General features: G+C 36.8%; 1 protein-coding gene across 3 annotated transcripts in view; it reads left to right on the top strand.

The window, feature by feature from the left end:
* Nucleotides 1-22653, top strand: part of AASS (aminoadipate-semialdehyde synthase) — a 72584-nt gene that overhangs the window by 36323 nt on the left and 13608 nt on the right. For 2 of the 3 annotated variants that reach the window (XM_033192353.1, XM_033192355.1), the window contains exons 12-18: nt 6731-6790; nt 6972-7039; nt 9871-9989; nt 10158-10284; nt 15933-16043; nt 16140-16248; nt 17260-17400. In XM_033192353.1, the coding sequence (XP_033048244.1) occupies nt 6731-6790; nt 6972-7039; nt 9871-9989; nt 10158-10284; nt 15933-16043; nt 16140-16248; nt 17260-17400 (735 nt within the window). The remainder of the gene's footprint in view (nt 1-6730; nt 6791-6971; nt 7040-9870; nt 9990-10157; nt 10285-15932; nt 16044-16139; nt 16249-17259; nt 17401-22653) is intronic. The other variant, XM_033192354.1, reaches the window with a different exon arrangement.

Here is a 22653-nt window from a genome sequence, read left to right on the forward strand (position 1 = left end):
TCTGATTTTGGTATCACATTAACACTGGCCTCATATAATTAGTTTGGAAGAATTTCCTCCTCCTTGATATTCTGGAATAGTTTGAGAAGAACTGGTGTTAATTCTTCTTCAAATGTTTGGTAGAGTTCAGTAGTGAAACCATCAGGTCCTGGGCTTTTCTTTGATGGGAGACTTTTTATTACTGATTCAATCTTGCTGCTTGTTATTGATTCATCTATTCAGATTGTTTATTTTTTTTCTGGTTCAATCTTGGCAGGTTGTAATTGTCCAGGAATTTGTCCATTTTTTCTAGGTTTTCCAATTTATTGGCATATCATTGTTCATAATGCTCTCTTATGATCCTTTGTGTTTCTGTGGTATCAGTTGTAATGTCTCCTTTTTCATCTGTGTGTGTGTGTGTGTGTGTTTGTTTGAGTTGTGGGTGATATGCATTATCGTTGCAGAAGCTAATACATACTTTAAAAACACCTTTTAGGTTCGGGGTACATGTGCATGTTTGTTCTTAGGTAAACTTGTGTCATGAGGGGTGGATGTACAGATTATTTCATCACCAGGGTATTAAGCCTAGTACCCAATAGTTATTTTTTTCTGCTCCTCTCCCTTCACCCTCAGGAAGGCCCCAATGTGTGTTGTTCCCCTCTATGTGTCCATATGTCCTCATCATTTAGCTCCTGCTTATAAGGGAGAGCATTCAGTATTTGGTTTTCTGTTCCTACAGTAATTTGCTAAGGATAATGTCTTCTAGCTCTATCCATGTTCCTGCAAAAGACGTGATGTCATTCTTTTTTATGGCTTTGTAGTATTCCATGGTGTACCACATGTTCTTTATCCAGTCTATCATTTATAGGCATTTAGGTTGTGTCCATGTCTCTGCTATTTACAATAGCGCTCCAATGAACACTCTTTACAATACTATGTGCATGTGCGTGTGTCCTTATGATAGAACATTTTATATTCCTTTAGCTATATACCCAGTAATGGGATTGCTGGGTTGAAGAGTAGTTCTGTTTTCAGCTCTTTGAGGAATTGCCACACTGTTTTCCACAAGGGTTGAACTGATTTATACTCCCACCAACAGTGTATAAGCATTCCTTTTTTTCTACAACCTCACCAACATCTGTTATTTTTTGACTTTTTAGTAATATCCATTCTGACTGGTGTGAGACAGTATCTCATTGTGATTTTGATTTGCATTTCTCTAATGATCAGTGATGTTCAATTTGTTTTCATATGCTTGTTGACTGCATGTATGTCTTCATTTGAAAAGTGTCTGTTCATGTCCTTTGCCCAGTTTTTAAGGGAGTTGTTTGTTTTTTCTTGTAAATTTAAGTTTTTATGGAAGCTAGATATTAGACTTTTGTCAGATGCATAGTTTACAAATACTTTCTCCCATTCTGTAGATTGCTTACTCTGTTGATAGTTTCTTTTGCTGTGCAGAAGCTCTTTACTTTAATTAGATCCCATTTGTTGTGATTGTTTTTGGTTCTTCATCATTAAATCTTTGCCAGTTCCCATGTCCAGAATGGTTTTGCCTAGATCATCTTCCAGGGTTTTTATAATTTTGAGTTTTACATTTCATTCTTTAATCCACTTTGAGTTTATTTACACCATTTTATATAGTGTAAGGAAGCGATCCAGTTTTAATCTTCTGTATAGCTAGCCAGTTATCCCAGCACCATTTATTAAACAGGGAGTCCTTTTCTCATTGTTTGTTTTTGTCACCTTTGTTGAAGATCAGATGGTTGTAGATGTGTGGCCTTATTTTTGAGCTCTCTATTCTGTTTTATTGGTCATTGTTTCTAGTTTTGTACCAGTCTTATGCTGTTTTGGTTACTGTAGCCCTGTAATATACTTTGAAGTCAGATAGTGTGATACCTCCAGCTCTGTTCTTTTTGCTTAGGATTGCCTTGGCTATTCAGCTTCTTTTTGGTTCCATATGAATTTTAAAATAGTTTCTTTCTAGTTCTATGAAGAATGTCATGGGTAATTTGATAAGAATAGCATTGAATCTATAAATTGCTTTGGGCACTATGGCCATTTTAATGACATTGATTACCCTTGAAAACTGGCAACAAGGATGCCTTCTCTCACCACTTGTATCCAACATAGTATTGGAAGTCCTGGCCAGAGAAATCAGGTAAGAGAAAGAAATAAAGAGCATTCAAATAGGAAGAGAGGAAGTCGAATTATCCCTTTTTGCAGATGACATGATTCTATATCTAGACAACCCATAGTCTTAGCCCAAAAATTAAGCTGATAAGCAATTTCAGCAAAGTTTCAGGATACAAAATCAACATACAAAAATCACTAGCATTCCAATACACCAACAACAGTCATCTGAAATTGTATTTATTTGAGTCTTTTCTCTTTTCTTCATAGGCAGACTCGGGGCTTGTTGATTTTGTTTACCTTTTCAAACAAACTCTTTGTTTCATTGATCTTTTGTATTTTTTACGTCTCTATTTTGTTTATGTCTTCTCTAACCGTCGTTATTTCTTTGTGTCTATTAATTTTGGTTTCAGTTTGTTCCTGTTTTTCTTGTTCCTTGAGGTGCAGCATTCAGTTATCTGAGATCTTTGTTCTTTTTTGAAATAGGCATTTCAACATTGCTATAAACTTCTTTCTGAGTACTGCTTTTGCTCTATCCCATAGCTTTTGGTAGGTTGTGTTTTCATTTTCATTTGTCTCTAGAAATTTTTAAATATTCTTTTTAGTTTCTCTATTGACTCCTTGATTGATGAGGAATATGTTGTTTAATTTGTATGTGTTTGTAGTTTCCAAAGTTTCTCTTGTTATTGGTTTCTAGCGTCATACCATTGTGATCAGAAACAATACTTGATATGATTTCATTTTTTTTTAAATTTGTTAAGACGTATTTTGTGGCCTACACAATGTGTATGATCTGTTCTGGAGAATGATCTATATGTACTAGAGAAGAATGCGTACACTGGTGCTACTGGATAAAAAGTTCTATATTTATCTATTAGGTTCATTTTGTCTAAAGCACAGATCAATTCCAGTATTTTCTAATTAATTTCTTCCTGGTTGGTCTTTCCATTTTTGAAAGAGGGGTATTGAAGTCTCCTACTGTTATTGCTTTGGTATTTATTTTTTGCCTTCATGTTGATTAATTAATATTTGCTTTATATGTTTAGGTGTTCCAACGTTGAGAGAACATATATTTACAATTGCTATGTCTTCTTAATGACTTGAGCGCCTTAATAATGACTTTCTTTGTCTCTCGTGAAAATTTTTGAGTTAAGTTTTTTCTGTCTGGAATAAGTATTCTTCCTGTCCTCTGCTGGCTATTATTTGCATGGAATATCTTCTTTCATCCCCTTTGAGGGATGAAAGCCTATGTGCATTCTTAAGGTGAAAGTATGTCTCTTGTGGGCAGCATATAGTGAGAGTCTATTTTTTTTTCTCCTTGCAGCTTTTATTTTAGCTTCAGAGGGTACATGTGCAGTTTTATTACATGAGTAAATTGCATGTCACTGGGGTTTGGAGCACAAATGAATTCATCACTCAAGTAGTGAGCATAGTACCTGATAGGTAGTTTTTCAATTTTCACCCACCTCCCATCCTCCACCCTCAAGTATACCCTGGTTTCTATTGTTCCCTTTTTTGCGTCCATGTATACTCAGTGTTTAGCTCCCACTTATAACTGAGAACATATGGCATTTGGTTTTCTGTTCCTACATTAATTTACTTAGGATAATGGCCTTCAACTGATTCCAGATTGCTGCAAAGGACATAGTTTCATTGTTTGTTTGTTTGTTTCTGAGGCAGTCTTGCTCTGTCACCCAGGCTAGTGTAGTGGCACCATCTCATCTCACAAACCTCCACCTCCTGGGTTCAAGCAATTCTCCTGCCTCAGCTTCCCCAGTAGATGGAATTACAGGTGCCCACCACCAAGCCTGGCTAATGTTTGTATTTTTAGCAGACACAGCGTTTCACCATGTTGGCCAGGCTGGTCTTGAAATTCTGACCTCAGGTGATCTGCCCACCTTGGCCTCTCAAAGTGCTGGGATTACAGGTGTAAGCCACTGTGCCTGGCCAATTTCATTCGTTTTTATGGCTGCATAGTATTCTATGGTGTATATATACCACATTTTCTTTATCCAATTCACCACTGATAGGTATCAAGACTGATTCCATATCTTTGCTATTGTGAATAGTAGAGCTTTGTTTTTTAATCTGTTCAGCCACTCTGTGTTTTAATTGAACAATTTAATCTGTTGACATTCAGAGCAATTACTGATATGCCAGGGACTTACTACTGCCATTTTGTTAATTGTTTTCTGATTGTTTTATAGCTTATTTGTTCTTTTTTTCCTCTCCTGTTTATCTTTGTGATTTAGTGATTTCCTTTAGTGCTAAATTTGTATTCTTTTATCTTTATTATTTGTTTATCTGCTTTAGTATTTTGCTTTGTGGTTACCACAAGGCTTACATAAAACATCTTACAGTTATAACAGACTATTTTATACTAATAACAAATTCAGTTGCATACAAAACTCTAGACTTCTACCCTCCCACCAATGGGTGCATGTGTGTGTGTGTGTGTGTGTGTGTGTGTATGTAGTATGTGTATATATACACACATATATATACACATACTATATGTATATTTGTGTGTGTATATATAGTATACATACATACTATATATATTTCTTTTTTACCTTTCTGAGTTGGGTGCAACCAGTTAATATTTTTTGATGTCACAATTTATATCTTTTTAGCTTACATATTTCTTGATACTTTATTGCAGCTATCATTATTTTGACTGTTGTGAATTTTAACTTTCATCCTAGAGTTATAAATACCTATCTTTTGCAGAGTGCCATAGTAGTATCGGGGTATTCTGGATTTGATTATATATCTACCTTTACCAGTGAATTTTGTACTTTTATATGTTATCATGTTAGTAATGTTATTTTTTTCTACTTGAAAAACTCCCTTAAGCATTTCTTATAGAGCAGCTCTAGTGGTGAAGAATTCCCTAAAGTTTTGCTTGTCTGGGAAAGCCTTTATTTCTTCTTTTTTTCTGAAGGACAGCTTTGCTGTGTATAGCATTTTTGGCTGGCAGTTTTCTGTGCATCAGCACTTTGAATATATCATTCCATTCTTTCCTGGCCTGCAGGATTTCTACTGAGAAATCTGCTGATAGTTTAATGGAGATTCCCTTATATGTAGCATTATATTTTTATCTTGCTGCTTTTAATATCATTTTGGTTTTTGACAGTAATTATAAAGGGACCTCTTTGGGTTGACTCTGGAGATTGTTGAGCTTCTTCATATATCTGGATGTTCATCTGTCTTCCAAGGCTTGAAACATGTTATTTTTCATTTATCAAACATTTATATTCATTAATTTTAAAGTTTTGCATCTTTTAAAAAAGTTATCTATATTGTCCTTTTATTTTTTGAACATATTAATCACAATTTAGAATCATTTTTGTTAATTCTGTTACACTTCTTGGTTCTGTTTATGTTCCCTGTTTTTTTCCTTGGTTTTTATGGTTTTCAGTAAATTCTTACCTTTCAATATATTTATTTATTTTTGGTTGAATGCTAGACATTGTGTTTTCAAAATTTTAGAGATGACTCGAGGCTCCAGATGTTGTGTGATTTTCCTCCAGATAATATATTCTTTGTTTTGGGCAGTGGGATAGACAAGGATAAAGGTTAGGAGAAATTCACCTAAATTCAGTTAGGGTGAAGTAATTTAAATCTAGGTTTTAGTCCTTTGGAGAACTGACATTGTTCAAATTACCATTTATTTTAGATACACGAAAACAATTTTCTATTTATTTTAATACACTAAATAGATTCTCTGTTACCAGCACCTTCTAGGTACATTTTTCTTGTTTTTATTTGGGTGAGTGAGCTAGATCTTAACCCCTAGTTAGGGAGGAAAGACTGTCTCATTGGCCCTTCTCTGTCCACCAGAAGCAGCAATGCTAACTTATATGCCATTACTTCTTGGCAGTATATTCAAGAATTGCGTTCTCTGAGAGGGACTAACTTACATACCCGTTGCTTCTTGGCAGCATATTCAAAAGTTGGGTTCCTTGGGAGAAAAGAGGAGGACTAGAAGGTTGCTGAAATGTTAATATGAGACATCTTACTTTTTTTGTTGTCTCTGACTCAATTCTGCAAGATAATGTGAAGAGGATGTGAATGACTTTCAAGGTTCTACTTGGTCAAGTCACTTTTGCTACCACCTTTGAAATGCTGATGTACCTATACATATAACTACTAATACTGATCTGAGGGAGACCGCTTACTGCTGAGGTGGTGGCCTCGCTGAGTGGAAAACCTCATTCTCTACTCCTAATAGAACAACTTGAACTTTTGGAATGGAGTAGAGGCCCTTAAAGGGGGGACTATAGCTATAAAGCTTGTGAAGATACTTGGCAAAGTACTTAATATGATACATTTAACTGGTTGCAAAAGATAAGCTTTTTTGTGTTCACAGCAAGCAAAGATGATTATAATCCAATTTTAGTTTTAAAATTGGGACTTGTGCTGAAACGCCATAGTCTTGTGCGTAGAGTTAATTGCTTGTAGAAGACTTGTATTAGCAATCCCTTATACTCGGTGATCCTCAGAAAACTGTTTCTTAAATTCTTTTTTTCCCTTGATTAATATTTTAATATGGATACAAACACCAAGAGGCCTTCTTTGCAGTGTCATTTATCTCTTACAAATCTCATTTTCCTTTCAGATATTATCAGATGCGACACAGCCTCTTGAAAGTCAGAATTTTTCTCCTGTGGTGAGAGATGTAAGTTATGAGAAGAATATTTTTTCATAAATGTGTTTTTTCTATTACCGTTTTTGCTCTCTTCTCTCTCTCTTTCTCTCTCCATCTTTGCCATTCTGTCTCTTCTCTATCAGTCATGAGACCATGTTTGTAGGACTAAAATGTGGATACTAAAGAAATGTCTTGTGTCATATACATTTAGGCAGTGATTACATCCAACGGTACATTACCTGATAAATATAAATATATCCAGACACTCCGGGAGAGCAGGTAAGTATTGTTCAAATCCTTTTGTTTTATACATTTATTCGTATCTTGGAATTAATGAGTATTTTTTAATGCTTCAGTGGGCGTTCTTAATATTAGATTTGTACAATATATAAATTTTGATGATGATTGAAAATGTACGAAATCCAAACTAAGTGGCTGACTGAAACCACTGTGACTGTTTCCCACTTAACAGTAGTATAGCATCATTTTGGCTTTCTAATAGCCTGTGTAGACGTATGGGTAAACAAGCAAAAATCCAAAAGGATTGTCCTTCAGGTAGCTTCTTGTTTTTCTCTGACTTTTTACACATGGTCATGCCTCAGTAATTTTTTCAAAGGAAAATGAGCACGCTAGACTTTCTGTGGTGCTTTCAGTTTGGGTTTTAGTTGAGGAGTTGGACTCTCTTTTGTTTAGTGTAGTGTTCAGGAAAGTGAATTCGTAGTTACAAATTAAGAGAGTTGGGCCGGGCGCGGTGGCTCAAGCCTGTAATCCCAGCACTTTGGGAGGCCGAGACGGGCAGATCACGAGGTCAGGAGATCGAGACCATCCTGGCTAACACGGTGAAACCCCGTCTCTACTAAAAAATACAAAAAAACTAGCCGGGCGAGGTGGCGGGCACCTGTAGTCCCAGCTACTCGGGAGGCTGAGGCAGGAGAATGGCGTGAACCCGGGAAGTGGAGCTTGCAGTGAGCTGAGATAGAGCCACTGCACTCCAGCCTGGGTGACAGAGCAAGACTCCGTCTCAAAAAACAAACAAACAAACAAAAAAACAAATTAAGAGAGTTGTGAATAAACAATTGATGGAAATAAGAGGTAGTTTTCTCCAGGGATTCTTATTAGGGGGAAGATGCCAAAAAGTAATGTAGCGAATCTACTCAAGAGGATCATTAGTTTAGAAAGGTCTTTAGCTAAGGCCCTTCTTTCCTAATTGATTTTACTACTTAAAGTTTGAAAACATTAATTTTACTTTTTTGGAATGTTCTGGTCTCCTCCAGCCAATTGCCTTTGATCTGTGTTTATATCTATTCTGCTGGTCTTTTCACATTAAAAAAGGAACCCATGTACTGAAGTCTCAGGAGAAACCAGAGTTGGGAAACAACACAACACAACACAACTGTCTTATCTTCTTTTTCAGTGGTTCTACCTACAAACAGTAAACAAAGAGATCTGCCTAGATCAAGCGTACTATAGTTAGGCCTTTTCCATATGTGCTGGTTTGATTATAGTTACTTTTTGATGTGTCAGTGAAATATGCTGGCGTAAGACACTAAGTATTTAATTTTTTTTCTTTGTGAATAAGAGAAGCTAGCTCTATAACCCTATAGGAGAATTTCTTACAGGTAAAACTTCACATCTGTTTGTTTTTCATAGCTCTATGTTTTGATTCTCATCATCCGATGGTCTTTTACACTACTGATACTAGTGACAAAGTCTAACATGACTGGTCATGATGATATCTTCTCTCTTATATGTCATATTTCATGTAGCAGCAGGTTTACTTGGCTCTGATTGCTAAAACTTGCTGCCCTCTTTCCTGATGGAAACTTGTGCCAAGATACTAATAACAAAGTTTGCATTTTGAAAGGAAATTTACTTTGTATTGAATCCTGCCTTATTCTTCTGTTCTTTTCATCACTTAGCACAGTGATTATTAACCTGGAATCTGGGATTTGGGGGTACTGATGGGCTAGACAGTATTAGAATCCAGGAGTGAGTTTCTGTTTTGAGCATTTGGTATTTGGAATGCTTTAATTATACAAGCTACAGAAAATATTGTTAGACAGAATATATAATAACCAAATAATAGTGGTTCTCTCTGGAAGGTGAAATGGGAGATGGTAGTAGTTAAATGAGACCTCTTCACATCAGTAATAATGTGTGTTGGGGTACAGAGGGACAGGAATGTTTTATACTTATACTTATTTTTATTTATTTAAATTTAATGAAAAGGTTTTTGGGTTAATGTTCAAGAGACATTCTGACCTAAAGATTCTAAATAACAGAGCCTACTTCAGTCCCTGGCACTAGGCCATTTCTTTGGTTTCATGTTGATAACAGGGAATTTGATTCAAAAAATATTTAATGAGTAAATTCCATATTTAAGACAAAACATGCTGAGCATTAGTGGGTTTGTAAAGATGGGTAAGTCTTAGATGCTGCCTTGGAGGTCATAGTTTGTGGGAAAGACAGAAAGTCATCTGCCCAAAAGGTATAATTCCAGCAGAATAAACTGTTCAAGAATTAAAATAATGCCTAATGCTAGTCTTCGTTTTCTACATTTAACCCATGACATTTGTGACTCAAAGTCGTGGTTTTGACTATTTTCAAGTGACCCTAAAGATATATGACAAAACAATTTCTAATATGGGTAATAATATTCTCTTCCTCAAATTGTTGCCTTCTGGGATTGTTGTGAGGAATAAATAAAGTTTCCAAGGTAAAGCTTCTCGCATGATTTTGAATTACATCTTCTGGAAGGATAAAATGTGAGACCAAGTTACTCAATCACAAGCAAACCAAGAAAAGGTCCAGCACCTGCACCTCACTACTAATACTGGAAATTCAAGAAATACATGTATACATCTACAGATATGTGTCTCAGAGACGTCAGGTCTATTGTTCTTCATTGTACAAAATGTAAAATAATTGAAGAAATATGTTGGTATCGGGAACTCACTCATGGTGAAATTCTTATTTTAAGTAATGTGAAGAGAAAATGTTGCTTCATTATTTAGGTTTTAGTATGATTTGTGGACAGCAAGATTCTGTTATTTAAAAAAATAAAATAAAATTTTAATTAGCCCCTTCACCTCTTTTTTTTTTTTAAATAGGGAATGTGCTCAGTCACTTTCAATGGGCACCACAAAGGTTTTGGTTCTTGGATCTGGCTATGTATCTGAGCCTGTATTGGAATATTTATCAAGAGATGGCAATATAGAAATAACAGTAGGTAAATAAGCACTGATTTTTGAAGAAGAAAAATATGTTTTATAGCATGTTGACTTCTACATTTTAGAAGACTATTTTGTTTCTGAAATTTGAACATTTATTTTTGGAGATATTAAAATATATTTTACTCTGACATATCTAAAAATGTGACTTTTAATGCTTGAAATAGGCTCTGACATGAAGAATCAAATTGAACAGTTAGGCAAGAAATATAATATTAATCCTGTTAGCATGGACATTTGTAAACAAGAAGAGAAGCTGGGCTTCTTGGTGGCAAAACAGGATCTTGTCATCAGGTCAGTATCTGGCAAGAAATGAGTTTCATACTTTTGTTATTATTTCTTTTCTCTTATTTTTCTTTTTCTCTTTCACTTCTCTCTTCATACTCTTTTGGAGTCAACTTTTTAACTGAAGTATGGGTCCAGAAGGTGCACAAATCATAAGTATATAGCTCAATGAATTTTCACAAAGTGAACACACTCTGTGATGATTATCTATGTCAGGAAACAGAGTATCAATAATTCCCCAGAAGCCCTCTTGGCGCCTCTTTCTGTTCACTTCCCCCTTCTTCTAAGAGTAAACACTATCCTGGCTTCTGATATTTAGTTTTTGCCTGCTTTCAAACTTCATATAATTGGAATCATTCAATATATCCTCGTTTGTGGCTGCCTTCTTCCATTCAGTGTTGTGATTATGAGAGTCATCTGTGCTATTGTCTGAAATAATAGTTTATTCATTCTCATTGCTGTGTAGTATTTCATTATGTGAATATACCATTATTATTTATTTGACTACTATAGATATTTAGGTTGTTTCTGGATTTTGGCTGTTTTAAGTCACACTGTTATACACATTTCAGTATTTGTCTTTTTGTGACCATTTCACCAAAACAGTAATTACACATTTCTGTTGGGTGTATACTTAGAAGTGCGATTGTAGGTCATAAGGTATTAATATTTTATATACTTTAGTGTCTATTTTATCCTTTGGAGTTATAAAACTTAAATGAAATAAGTAGAATACTTAGCCTTATGACCATTTTAAGTCTCGTCATAGCAACAGATCTTGAAATAGAGTATTACTAACAAAAATGCAGATCTAACATCTAGACACAGCATTACATGAGATTTACTCTATAACTAGATTTGGTTTTGATATTTGAGTGCATGTGTACACAAAGAAAGAAACAACAGACGTCAGGGCCTACTTGAGGGTAAAGGATGGGAGGAGGGTGAGGATCGAAAAACTACCTGTTGGGTACTATGCTTATTACCTAGATAACGAAATAATCTGTACACCATACCCCCATGACATACAATTTACCCGTATAACAAACCTACACATGTACCCCTGAACCTAAAATCAAAGTAATAAATAAATAAATAATAAATACATTTGGTTTTGAAATGTCAAAGTGATGAGAATAGTTATTCATTCTTAGAATTTTCCCAAGATGAGAGGAAGAAAGTTATCTGTTCCCTCACAGTGATTACCTAATCACTTTCACAGATCAGTTTCCAATCGTATCTTTGGAGGAAGTTCTGTGATATTCTGCTTAAAAAAAAAAAAAAAGTAGGCTTGGAAATCATATAATGAAAGGTAGTTCTGTAAGCTGGCATTTTTACATTTCTCTTGATATCTTTAAATATAGGCTAACCTCATGTACTTAAAATGTCACTCAACTTATAAAAATTTTATGAGCATTAATTTTTATTTAGAAAAAATTGACTAATGACCAACTAAACCTCTCTGATATTTTCCATATAAAGAAATCCTGATTCAAAATAGAATGATCTAGTCTTCCAAGTAGAACAGTAATTTATTTTGACACACATAGGTACCTAAATATATCATTTTTAATTGAAAGTAAATAACACGACAAATTCCATTTGAAACAAAATCTGAAATAAAATGTGACAAGATAATGGACATAGACATCAATCTATTAATATATGCAAATTTTAAAATTTAGCAAACAGGTGGCCTTCGATAAGATTTAGCATTAGCAAAATCTGTTTTATATTTAATGTTTTCTTATTTGGTATATTTTCTATGCTGAATAATGGTAATGCCATTAAACAGTGTTATCATATAGCATTCCTTACATTTTTTTTTTTTCTTTTCTTGAGACAGAGTCTTATTTTGTCACCCAGGCTGGAATGCAGTGGCACAATCTTGGCTCACTGCAACTTCCGCCTCCCAGACTCAAGTGATCCTCCCACCTCAATCACCCAAGTAGCTGGGACTACAGGCACATGCCACTATGCCTAGCTAAATTTTGTATTTTTAGTAGAGATGGGGTACCACCATGTTGCTCAGGCTGGACTTGAACTCCTCAAGCAATCTACTTGCCTCAGCCTCTCAAAGTGCCAGGATTACCGCATAAGCCACCATGCCTGGCCAACTGTTTTATTTTTTAAGTTGGGGAAAGAATGTTTTGATATAAACACAGTGATAGGGACTACAAAAAAATGAGTAAAGAATATGTTTCAAAAAAAATTTTAGTAATATGTACAATTCTCAGTTTTAATTTTTCAAATTTAGTTTTTAATAATTTAATACAAAGTAGTAATTGATTTCAATGTTTCTTTGAAAATTCCACATGTATTTTGTATGTATTTTTCACAGGTGACATTTTCAACCTTTTGGAGTAATTGGGTTGGAGTCAACTTAAATAATTTGAGTATGTCCCATTGAGTGCTTCCTATATCATATTCGAGACGAATTATGAACTCTAATCCATTTGTCTAAAAAGTGCCACCAGGCAAAATCCTATCTTTATACTTCTCAGCCTATTATAAGGACAAGTTTTAAAGTATTATTAGATCTTAGTAAAATTTTGATTGGGCAAGTTTAATATGGCGAATGTGATTTAAAAATTTCTGCTTAACCTTTGACATTGCACCTTTTCTAGTAATATTTGGTTCTAATAGTTTTGCAAGTATTTTGCTCAGTGGCTTCTAAAAGTCTACCAAATTTGTTAGCACTAATTCTTTTTGGTTTAAAGATACAAAAACACAGAGACCAGGAGCTTTTGATACTGATAAAAGATATACACAATTTTATTCTGCGTTATAATAAATTTAAATAGCAATACTCTATTCTATTGACCTGTGGAGGAGTAAATGCCTGAAAAGTGGTTTTATTTTTTTTTTATGAAGTAGAGAAAATGTGAAATATGCAGAATGAATTTCGCAAGTACAATGATATAGTGTGATATTGTTAACATTGGTTTTTATTTTTTTGTTGGTACTGTAGACAGCTTTACCAAATAGGCATTAAAAAACAACTTAAATATTGTCATGTAATTAATAGGGTGTTTTATTATTCCTAGAATAGAATATGGATATACTCATTTATATAACACTCATATTTATGAAAATTTAATTTCTTATGATTATGCAGTCCCAGAACCAAATTATTATACCACAGCCAAATTTGTTGAAATCCTAATCAAAGTTGAGCTTTGAGTACAACATTATCTGTTGTTCATCGTGTGGATTTTTAGCCATTTTGATAGCCTTTACACTGATCAATACCATTAAAGTCTGTCTCCTCCTTGGGCCCTTCCTGGAGTCTACTCAATAATGTAATACATGAGCTGTAGAAATACAGGGACGAATGGATCAAATTCCATTAAATGTTATAAAGATGTAACTGGTTGCATGCAGAGGAAGGATATCTGGCTTTGGAGGAATCTGGGAAAGCTTTGTGGAGGAAAACAACTTTTTGGAAATTTCTTAAAGGGGCAAGTATAATTTGGATTGGGGTTTTCTGTCTTGGGTTTTCCACTAAAATAGGGCTGCCTTTCTTTTTACCTCCACATCTTCCAAATGGCTATCAGGAAGTGTCAAACTAGGTCAAGATGGCCCATGTATTACGTTATTGAGTAGACTCCAGGAAGGGCCCAAGGAGGAGATAGGCTTTAATGGTGTTGATCAGTGTAAAGGCTATCAAAATGGCTAAAAATCCACATGGTGAACAACAGATGATGTGTACTCAAAGCTCAACTTTGACTGGGTTTTCAACAATTTTGGCTTTGGGATTATAATTTGGTGCTGGGACTGCATAATCACAAGAAATCAAATTTTCGTAAATATGAGTATTATATAAATGAGTGTATCCATCGTCTATTGTAGGAATAATAAAATACCCTGTCAATTACATGACAATATTTAGGTTGTTTTTTATTGACTATTTGGTAAAACTGTCTACAGTACCAACAAAAAAATGAAAACCAACATAAACAATATCATACTACACCATTGTACTTGTCAAATTCATTCTGCGTACTTCAGATTTTCTCTAGTTCATAAAAAAAAAACAAAAACAAAATAAACAATAAAACCACTTCTCAGGCATTTATTCCTCCTCAGGTCAATAGAATAGTGTTGCTATTTAGATGTGATAAAAAGATGATTTTATTCTGTGGCCCACAGGGAGTCATTGATCATATCCAAGGGAATATTTATTTATTTTACTTTCAACTTTCGTTTTACAATCAGGGGTTACATGTGCAGGTTTATTACAAAGGTGTATTGTGTGATTCTGAGGTTTGGAGTATCAATGAATCTGTCACCGAGTAACAAGCATAGTACCCAGTAGGTCGTTTTTCAGCCCTTGCTTCACTTCTTACCTCTTCTCTTTGGTAGTGCTCAGTGTCTATTGTTTCCATCTTTAATTCCATGTGTACCCAATGTTCAGCTCCCACTTACTTGTAAGTGAGAGCCTGCCATATTTGGTTTTCTGTTTCTGTGTTAGGTCGCATAAGATAATAGTTTCCAGGCCGGGCGCAGTGGCTCAAGCCTGTAATCCCAGCACTTTGGGAGGCCGAGACGGGTGGATCACGAGGTCAGGAGATCGAGACCATCCTGGCTAACACGGTGAAACCCCGTCTCTACTAAAAAACATAAAAAACTAGCCGGGCGAGGTGGCGGGCGCCTGTAGTCCCAGCTACTCGGGAGGCTGAGCCAGGAGAATGGCGTGAACCTGGAAGGCGGAGCTTGCGGTAAGCTGCGATCCGGCGACTGCACTCCAGCCTGGGCGACAGAGCGAGACTCCGTCTCAAAAAAAAAAAAAAAAAAAAAGAGACCTAGTTAGAATTAAGAGAGTTCCTAGTATAGGAAAAATAATAATAATAATAATAGTTTCCAGCTGCATCCATGTTGCTGCAAAGAACACGATTGCATTCTTTTTTATGGCTATGTAGTATTCAGTGGTGTGTATGTATTACAGTTTTTAATCCAATTCACTGTTTTTGGTGTTTTTTTTATTTTTGTTTCATTTTGTTTTGTTTTGTTGAGACAGGGTGTCACCCTACTGCCCAGGCTGGTGTGCAGTGGTGTGATCTCGACTCACTGCAGCCTTGACCTCCGGAGCTCAAGTGATCCTCTCACTTCAGTCTCTGGAGTAGCTGGGACTACAGGCATGCGCCAACATGCTGGGCTAATTTTTGTATTTTTTGTAGAGATGATATTTCACCATGTTGTCCAAGCTGGTCTCGACTCCTGGACCCAAGCGATCCACCTGTCTTTGACCTCCTAAAGTGCTGGGATTACAGGCATGAGCCACAGCACCTGGCCCCAATCCACTATTGATGGGCATGTCAATTTATTGCATTCTTTGTTATTGAGAATAGTGCTGTGATGAATATATGAGTGCATGTGTCTTTTTGGTAGAATAATCTATTTTCCTTTGGATAGATACCCAGTAATGCGATTGCTAGGTCAAATGGTAGTTCAACCTTCAGCTCTTTGAGAAATCTCTGAACTGCCCTCTGCAGCAGCTGAACTACTTTACATTCCCACCAACAGTGTATAAGTGTTGCCTTTTCTGAGAGAATAATTTAATCAGAACAGTCACTTAAGATGCAGCTTTAATACAGTTCAAGTACCAGGTAGGGTTGAAAAAGGGAGTTTCTGATTAGTTTCTTCCTGTTTTTAAGCTTGTTGCCTTATGTATTGCACCCTCTTGTGGCCAAGGCCTGCATCACAAACAAAGTTAACATGGTCACCGCAAGCTACATCACACCAGCACTAAAAGAATTGGAAAAAAGGTAAGTTTTAATCATTTTAAACAAACTGAATGAATCCATGGCACTGTTTTTATTTTATATCCAAGTTTTCCTTTTTTCTCTTTCCACCTGCTGCAGTGTGGAAGATGCTGGCATCACAATCATTGGTGAATTGGGATTGGACCCTGGTCTTGATCACATGTTAGCAATGGAAACAATAGATAAAGCCAAGGAAGTGGGAGCCACGGTGAGCCCAATTTATGCCCAAAGGAGAACATTAAAATGTCTAACTTCTTGTGTACAGAATCAAAGTATGAGTTATAATATAGCAACACCTTTAATCAAAGTTAAAGAGTTTTTTTTTTTTTTTTTTTTTTTTGGAGACTGAGTTTTGCTCTTGTTGCCCAGGCTAGAGTGCAATGGCATGATCTCGGCTCACTGCAACCTCCATCCCCCAGGTTCAAGCAATTTTCCTGCCTCAGCCTCCCGAGTAGCTGGGATTATAGGCACATACCACTGTGCCTGGCTAATTTTGTACTTTTAGTAGAGATGGGGTTTCTCCATGTTGGTCAGGCCAGTCTTGAACTCCCGACCTTGGGTGATCCGTCCCCCTTGGCCTCCCAGAAATTTTAAATAAAATCTTATAACTGCAAAAATATCTATATGGGAAAACAATGTCCAGGTCTTAGGTAGCAACCAAATTTTGGAGAAACAGATGCTACTATAAAATTTTGGCTTAATACAAATTTTAGACTACCTTGAAGATTCTGTAGTAAGGTTTGACTTTTAAAAATGAGAAGAATCTTTGGGTATCAGAGTCTGTTGATATGAAATATCTTTTATGAAATAGTACCTTTGGCAAGGTACTATTGGGTGTAAATGGGATGATTCAGATTGTTTTAGGGTTTTTGAATGTGTATGTATATATATGTATTCAAATTATATATATGTAAATATATAATTTGAATTCAAAAGTTAGTAGGAACTGACCAAGCAGAATTGAACTAAGAGTTGAATTTTTAACTGAACAAAATGTTAGTCACTATTTTTACAGTTTTTTTTAAACATATATATAAAATCATCTGTTATTTAATCAAATGGTACATGGCTTTGAAGTTGTATTTTCGAACGCCTTAGTAACTTTAAGAATGAAAAATTGTAGCAAGATTACTCCATTCATATCATTGTCTTCAATTAATTACTTAGACATTCTCTAACTTGTGAATTCTTCCTTATTTATTGATTCTTTAATTTATAGATTGAATCATATATTTCCTACTGTGGTGGGATTCCAGCCCCTGAACATTCGAACAATCCATTGAGATATAAATTTAGCTGGAGTCCGGTGGGAGTTTTGATGAACGTAATGCAGTCTGCCACCTATCTGCTTGATGGAAAGGTGAGGAATCTCATCCAAGCATAGTGATATCAACCTGCAATAACTGCCTGAGACAGTCTAAATACTCCCTGATCCCAAACCCTTTAATAATGCTGTCTCTGGCCGGGCGCGGTGGCTCAAGCCTGTAATCCCAGCACTTTGGGAGGCCGAGACGGGCGGATCACGAGGTCAGGAGATCGAGACCATCCTGGCTAACACGGTGAAACCCCGTCTCTACTAAAACAAATACAAAAAACTAGCCGGGGGAGGTGGCGGGCGCCTGTAGTCCCAGCTACTCGGGAGGCTGAGGCAGGAGAATGGCGTAAACCTGGGAGTCGGAGCTTGCAGTGAGCTGAGATCCGGCCCCTGCACTCCAGCCCGGGCAACAGAGCGAGACTCCGTCTCAAAAAAATAAATAAAATAAAATAATGCTGTCTCCATTATCTCCTCCTGCGGTATTTCACAGTGTATATTTTCTGCTCTGTTTAGCATGGTCTCCTTGAGGTTCCAAGCAAAGCCTGTGCCTATTCTTCCCTATGCCTTCTTGCAAGTTGTTTCTACCATTCAAAAATTCACTTCTCTATATATGTAAACACTGGTTATCTCTTGATTTATTTCAGCATGACAAACATTTTCTGAGTATCTGCTCTGTGCTGGACTTTGGGCAAGTTACCCAAGACTATCACAGAGAATGAAATTCATGACCTCAGGAAACTCACAGCTGGATTGGGGATGAGGTTTAGCTCTTAGAATGGAGGGTTTGTTGTGCTGGGGAAAGAAACTACAATGTAACAGAACATAAGAAACAGCTGCCATGTAACAGAACATAAGAACTCTCTGAGTTTAATTATTTTCATTATTTTACAATAAGAAAGCTGTGGCTCAGAGAGCATGTCCGAGGTCATTTGACTGAGAGTCAAACCCAGGTCTAACTAACTCTTAAAGATGTTTTTTTCTCCTTTTGCCAGATTGCCTAATGGCTGGAAGGACAGACACGGGAATAAATAATTACAATTGAATAGGGAAATTTCCAAAGCATGTTAAAGTGGCTCAGAGGTACAGATGGGAGAACAGTTTAATTGGCCTTGGTGAAGGGGTTGGGGGAAGGAGGATGGGGAGAAGGAAAACTAGTGGAGAAGAGGATGTGCTTGGCCTTGAAGGATATGAAGGTGCCAGCTAGGCAGGGATGTTAGCACTCATGGTATGACAGTTTTACAAGGGGAAAAATCAGGTTTAGGGATTTAAGATAACAGCTACACTTAAAGAAATGGCAAGTGGCAGAGCGAGTATCCAAATCACATCTATCTGACTTCATAGTTTATGCTCATAGTTTGGAGAAAAGTGTAATGAGGCTCAGAGTGCCTCTTTGAATTGTGTTGTAGGCACTCACTCACCTTGCCCTAGTACTGGCCCTGCAGGGAATGATGAGTAATATGATCAGATAGATGTGTCTTAAAAAGATTATTCTAGCATCAATATTTTACGTTGTCAATGTATCTGTGAATCAAAATGTATTTCAGGAGTAGACAGAAAGAATTTCTTAAGCAACAAGGTGAATGCTGTTATTAGCCATGGTCTTTTGTGCCTGTGATATAGAGAATAACTCATACTTGGCTGTACCTTGGAATTACAAGGGGAGTTTGAAAAGTGCTTGGGCCTCATCCCTAAAGATTCTGATTTGCCTGGGTTTGGGGATTTTTAAAATCTCCCTAGTGATTCTAATATGCAGCCGAATTTGAGAACAACTGATTTAATGATCAGAGAACCACAGCTACACTTAAAATAGTACTAAACAAGCAGGACACTTTAACTTGATGCTGGAATGTGTGACATGTTTCAGAATAATAAACAGGATCAATGAGTTCTGGTCTAATTCCTGGCATCCCTCATAACATAGCCAAAGACCTGGCAGTTGAAAAGATCCACCGGATGTCAGTTTCCTGATGTGGAATGTGAGCACTGATGTTCCATCCAATTCTTCAGGTCTATGAATCATGAAAGTTTGGACCAGAATCTTAGTCTGATGTTTTACCAAGCACACATCCTTTTACATGCTACAGCCTGTCTCCTATTGCATTCCAACCGCTCCTTTTACCTTCTGCGATCTTAAGAGACTGGCCTGTGTTTGGTATAAATTAACATGTGAAAGCAAGACAAATTCTTGCCTCAGTTGAGTAAAACACTTATTTTCAGGAGGCCTTATAAATGCTAAAGTTGGTAACAATGAAGAAAGAGCAAGAAACTTGATATCTGTGGGCCTGGCTCTGCCATTACTGGTTGTGAGCTTTGGGTTCCTTGTCGGAAGATGAGGACAATCACGCCAGCCTTCCAGGGTTCTTAGTCAGTGAGGTCACATAGATTGCAATCTGCCTAACAGCAGATTGTCAGACATGTAATCAATCTAGCAAATATTAGCTACATAAGGAAATTAGTAGTTGTGAGGGTTTAAGAAAAGCAAGAGGTTATTTTCAGGTAGGAGAAGTTGTATTTGTTGGATTTGAAGTTCTCCTCTTTCATCCTAAACTTCTTTTGTAAAAATGAGTACTTTTTGCATCTCTCTGACACTGTGGAGGATACCAAGAGAAAACATGACGCTTTCTTTTCTTAGCTAAAATGATACTCTTTTCAAGGTCCCACTTGCGTTTCCTCTTGTGGATGAAGCTTTTTGTGACCACTCCAGCCTCTGTTCACTATTATTTTGTCTGAACTGAATCAAAGAATCAGACACTTCATTTTTCCGTGTCTAAGAATTTTCTAGGTGCTGCATTATTCAGTCAGTAATTCGGGTGTATCAGTGTGTTTCCCAAGCCAGATTGTTAAACAACTTAAAACCTCTCTTGTATTCTTGCCCTTCACTCCCTCTGCCATCATCACCCTGCACCATGGAGCTGGTCTTAAATAATTCACAGAATCATAATGGGGAACCAAGTCACTTCTTTGACTTCTACTTAAAATTGAAGCCTTAAACTTTTCCAGAAATTGGGCAGTGGCCTATGAATTTGAATATAACTCATTGTCTTACATCTTTGCCGTGATTTCTAGCCACTTGTACTATTTCTAACTTCTAATTTGATTCCTAACAGTTGTGATTTTCTTCCACATATTCAGAGACAGTGATTTCATCTTCTCTTGGTTTCATTCCCCTCACAGTGGTGGTATACTTTTTTACATTGGTGGCATTTGGGAGTGACCCAGCAGAACTTTGCCATCACCTTCTGCAGTGTTTCCCAGTCTAACCTGGCAAAACATGTAATCTGAGTGAGAAGTGTGCTTGCTCTGCAAACATCGCTTTAAGAGAAGTTTTCTAGCCCTCTATCCGTTGCCTGCCACCACCTTGACTGCAGCACCCAGCCCCTTGGAAATCAAGAGCTACCACTATCTTCCTTTGCCTGTATCCATTCTTTATGCAGCTTTCAGGTGCATCCTAGGTGGCATAATCTGGAATGCTGACTTTGTCAATATCCCCTTGAAAATACCGATCCAGAAATAAGCATGATTAAGGGGACAGTGTAGTAGAAGGAACACAGACATTGCAGTCAAATAGAACTGGGTTCAATTTGCCTTTGGGTGACTCAGCCTTAGTTTTCACCTCTGAAAAATGGGTTATTTCATGGATTAAAGATAATGCCCAGTACAAGGCATGGGGCACATAGTGGGCCCTGAAAAAATGATTGTATAATTCCTTATTAATTTGGTGATCAAGCTTATTGTGATTATTTGAATATATATGATACATTATTCAAATATAACAGTGATTCTCTCTAGTTGGGAGATGTGTATTTGTGTTTGTCTGTGTGTGTGTGTGTGAAAGAGTTGGACCTAGAGAAACTTGCAACAGCAGTGAATAATGAGCCTGAGCATTGTCAGAGCAGAAAGAAATGTATATTCTCTGCAAAATAGACGAATATGTTTCTGTTGTCATTCAAATTATTAATAAAATAATAACCAAGAAAGAACTTATTGTTGAACTACATTATATGCCACTAGAAATACAACTATGAATTAATATCAAATGACAATGATTACCCAGTAATTTTTGGGTCAGGTTGCTTAGCCAACTGCCATTCTCACTAAATGAACCATTGCCGTTCAGCTTACATTTCTCCATCTTCTTTGTAAGGATTTCATGATAGACTTAAGAACTTGCTGTTTTATTTCTGATTGGTAAGCTAGAATATTGTTGTCTTTACTGAATGTTTCTTTCAGAAATTTTCCTGACCTTCAAACAAGCAAACAAAACTTAAGAACTGTCATAGATTATAGAAATGAGATGGGTGTGAAGACCCTAACAGTCAACATTTGCTTTTTTTGTTTTTTAAGAGATGGTGTCTTGCTGTGTCCCTCAGGCTATTCTCAAACTCCTGGGCTCAAGCCATCCTCCTGCCTCAGCCTCCCGATCCAAGTAGCTGGGATTACAGGTGGGCACCACAATGCCCAACATTTGCTTTCTTACATTTTTTCAAAAATTTAGAATTCTTTTAAATATATTGATTTGGCCGGGCACGGTGGCTCAAGCCTGTAATCCCAGCACTTTGAGAGGCCGAGACGGGCGGATCACGAGGTCAGGAGATCGAGACCATCCTGGCTAACACGGTGAAACCCCGTCTCTACTAAAAAAATACAAAAAACTAGCCGGGCGCGGTGGCGGGCGCCTGTAGTCCCAGCTACTCCGGAGGCTGAGGCAGGAGAATGGCGTGAACCCGGGAGGCGGAGCTTGCAGTGAGCTGAGATCCGGCCACTGCACTCCAGCCTGGGCGACAGAGCGAGACTCCGTCTCAAAAATAAATAAATAAATAAATAAATAAATAAATAAATAAATAAATATATTGATTTTAAAGATGTAGTACAGAAATCATCCCTATGGAAATATTTACTCTGCAGTCTAGAAGAGTTCACAAGAAGATTAAATGAAAGGCATTCCTTACATCCTTCATTCAGATTTTCACTTTTGAAATGTGAAAGGGTGCTTGGCACTCTCCAAAGTGAACCTCTGCACTGAAAAGACTCCAGTGGTCCTGACATTGCAGCCAGCATAGCCCTTTTCTTTCTGGGGCTTCATCCACATATAAATGAGTTTCCATTTTCTCTCTCATACAAAGGCACGTTCAGAACCCATCTGCAAATAAGGCATGAGAATCATTAAGTTTAGCCAAAGGCCTCTTCAGGCAAATCCTGTGAATCCACCTTAAAGTACATTGGCAGCTCCCTGGTACAGGGTTGCTTTGTGCAGCTTAGAGAAATTGGTCAGAAATTGTTTCCAGTGGTATAATAAGG

The sequence above is a fragment of the Trachypithecus francoisi genome, unplaced genomic scaffold (genome assembly GCF_009764315.1).
Source record: "Trachypithecus francoisi isolate TF-2019V2 unplaced genomic scaffold, Tfra_2.0 Lachesis_group4, whole genome shotgun sequence".
NCBI lineage: Eukaryota > Metazoa > Chordata > Mammalia > Primates > Cercopithecidae > Trachypithecus > Trachypithecus francoisi.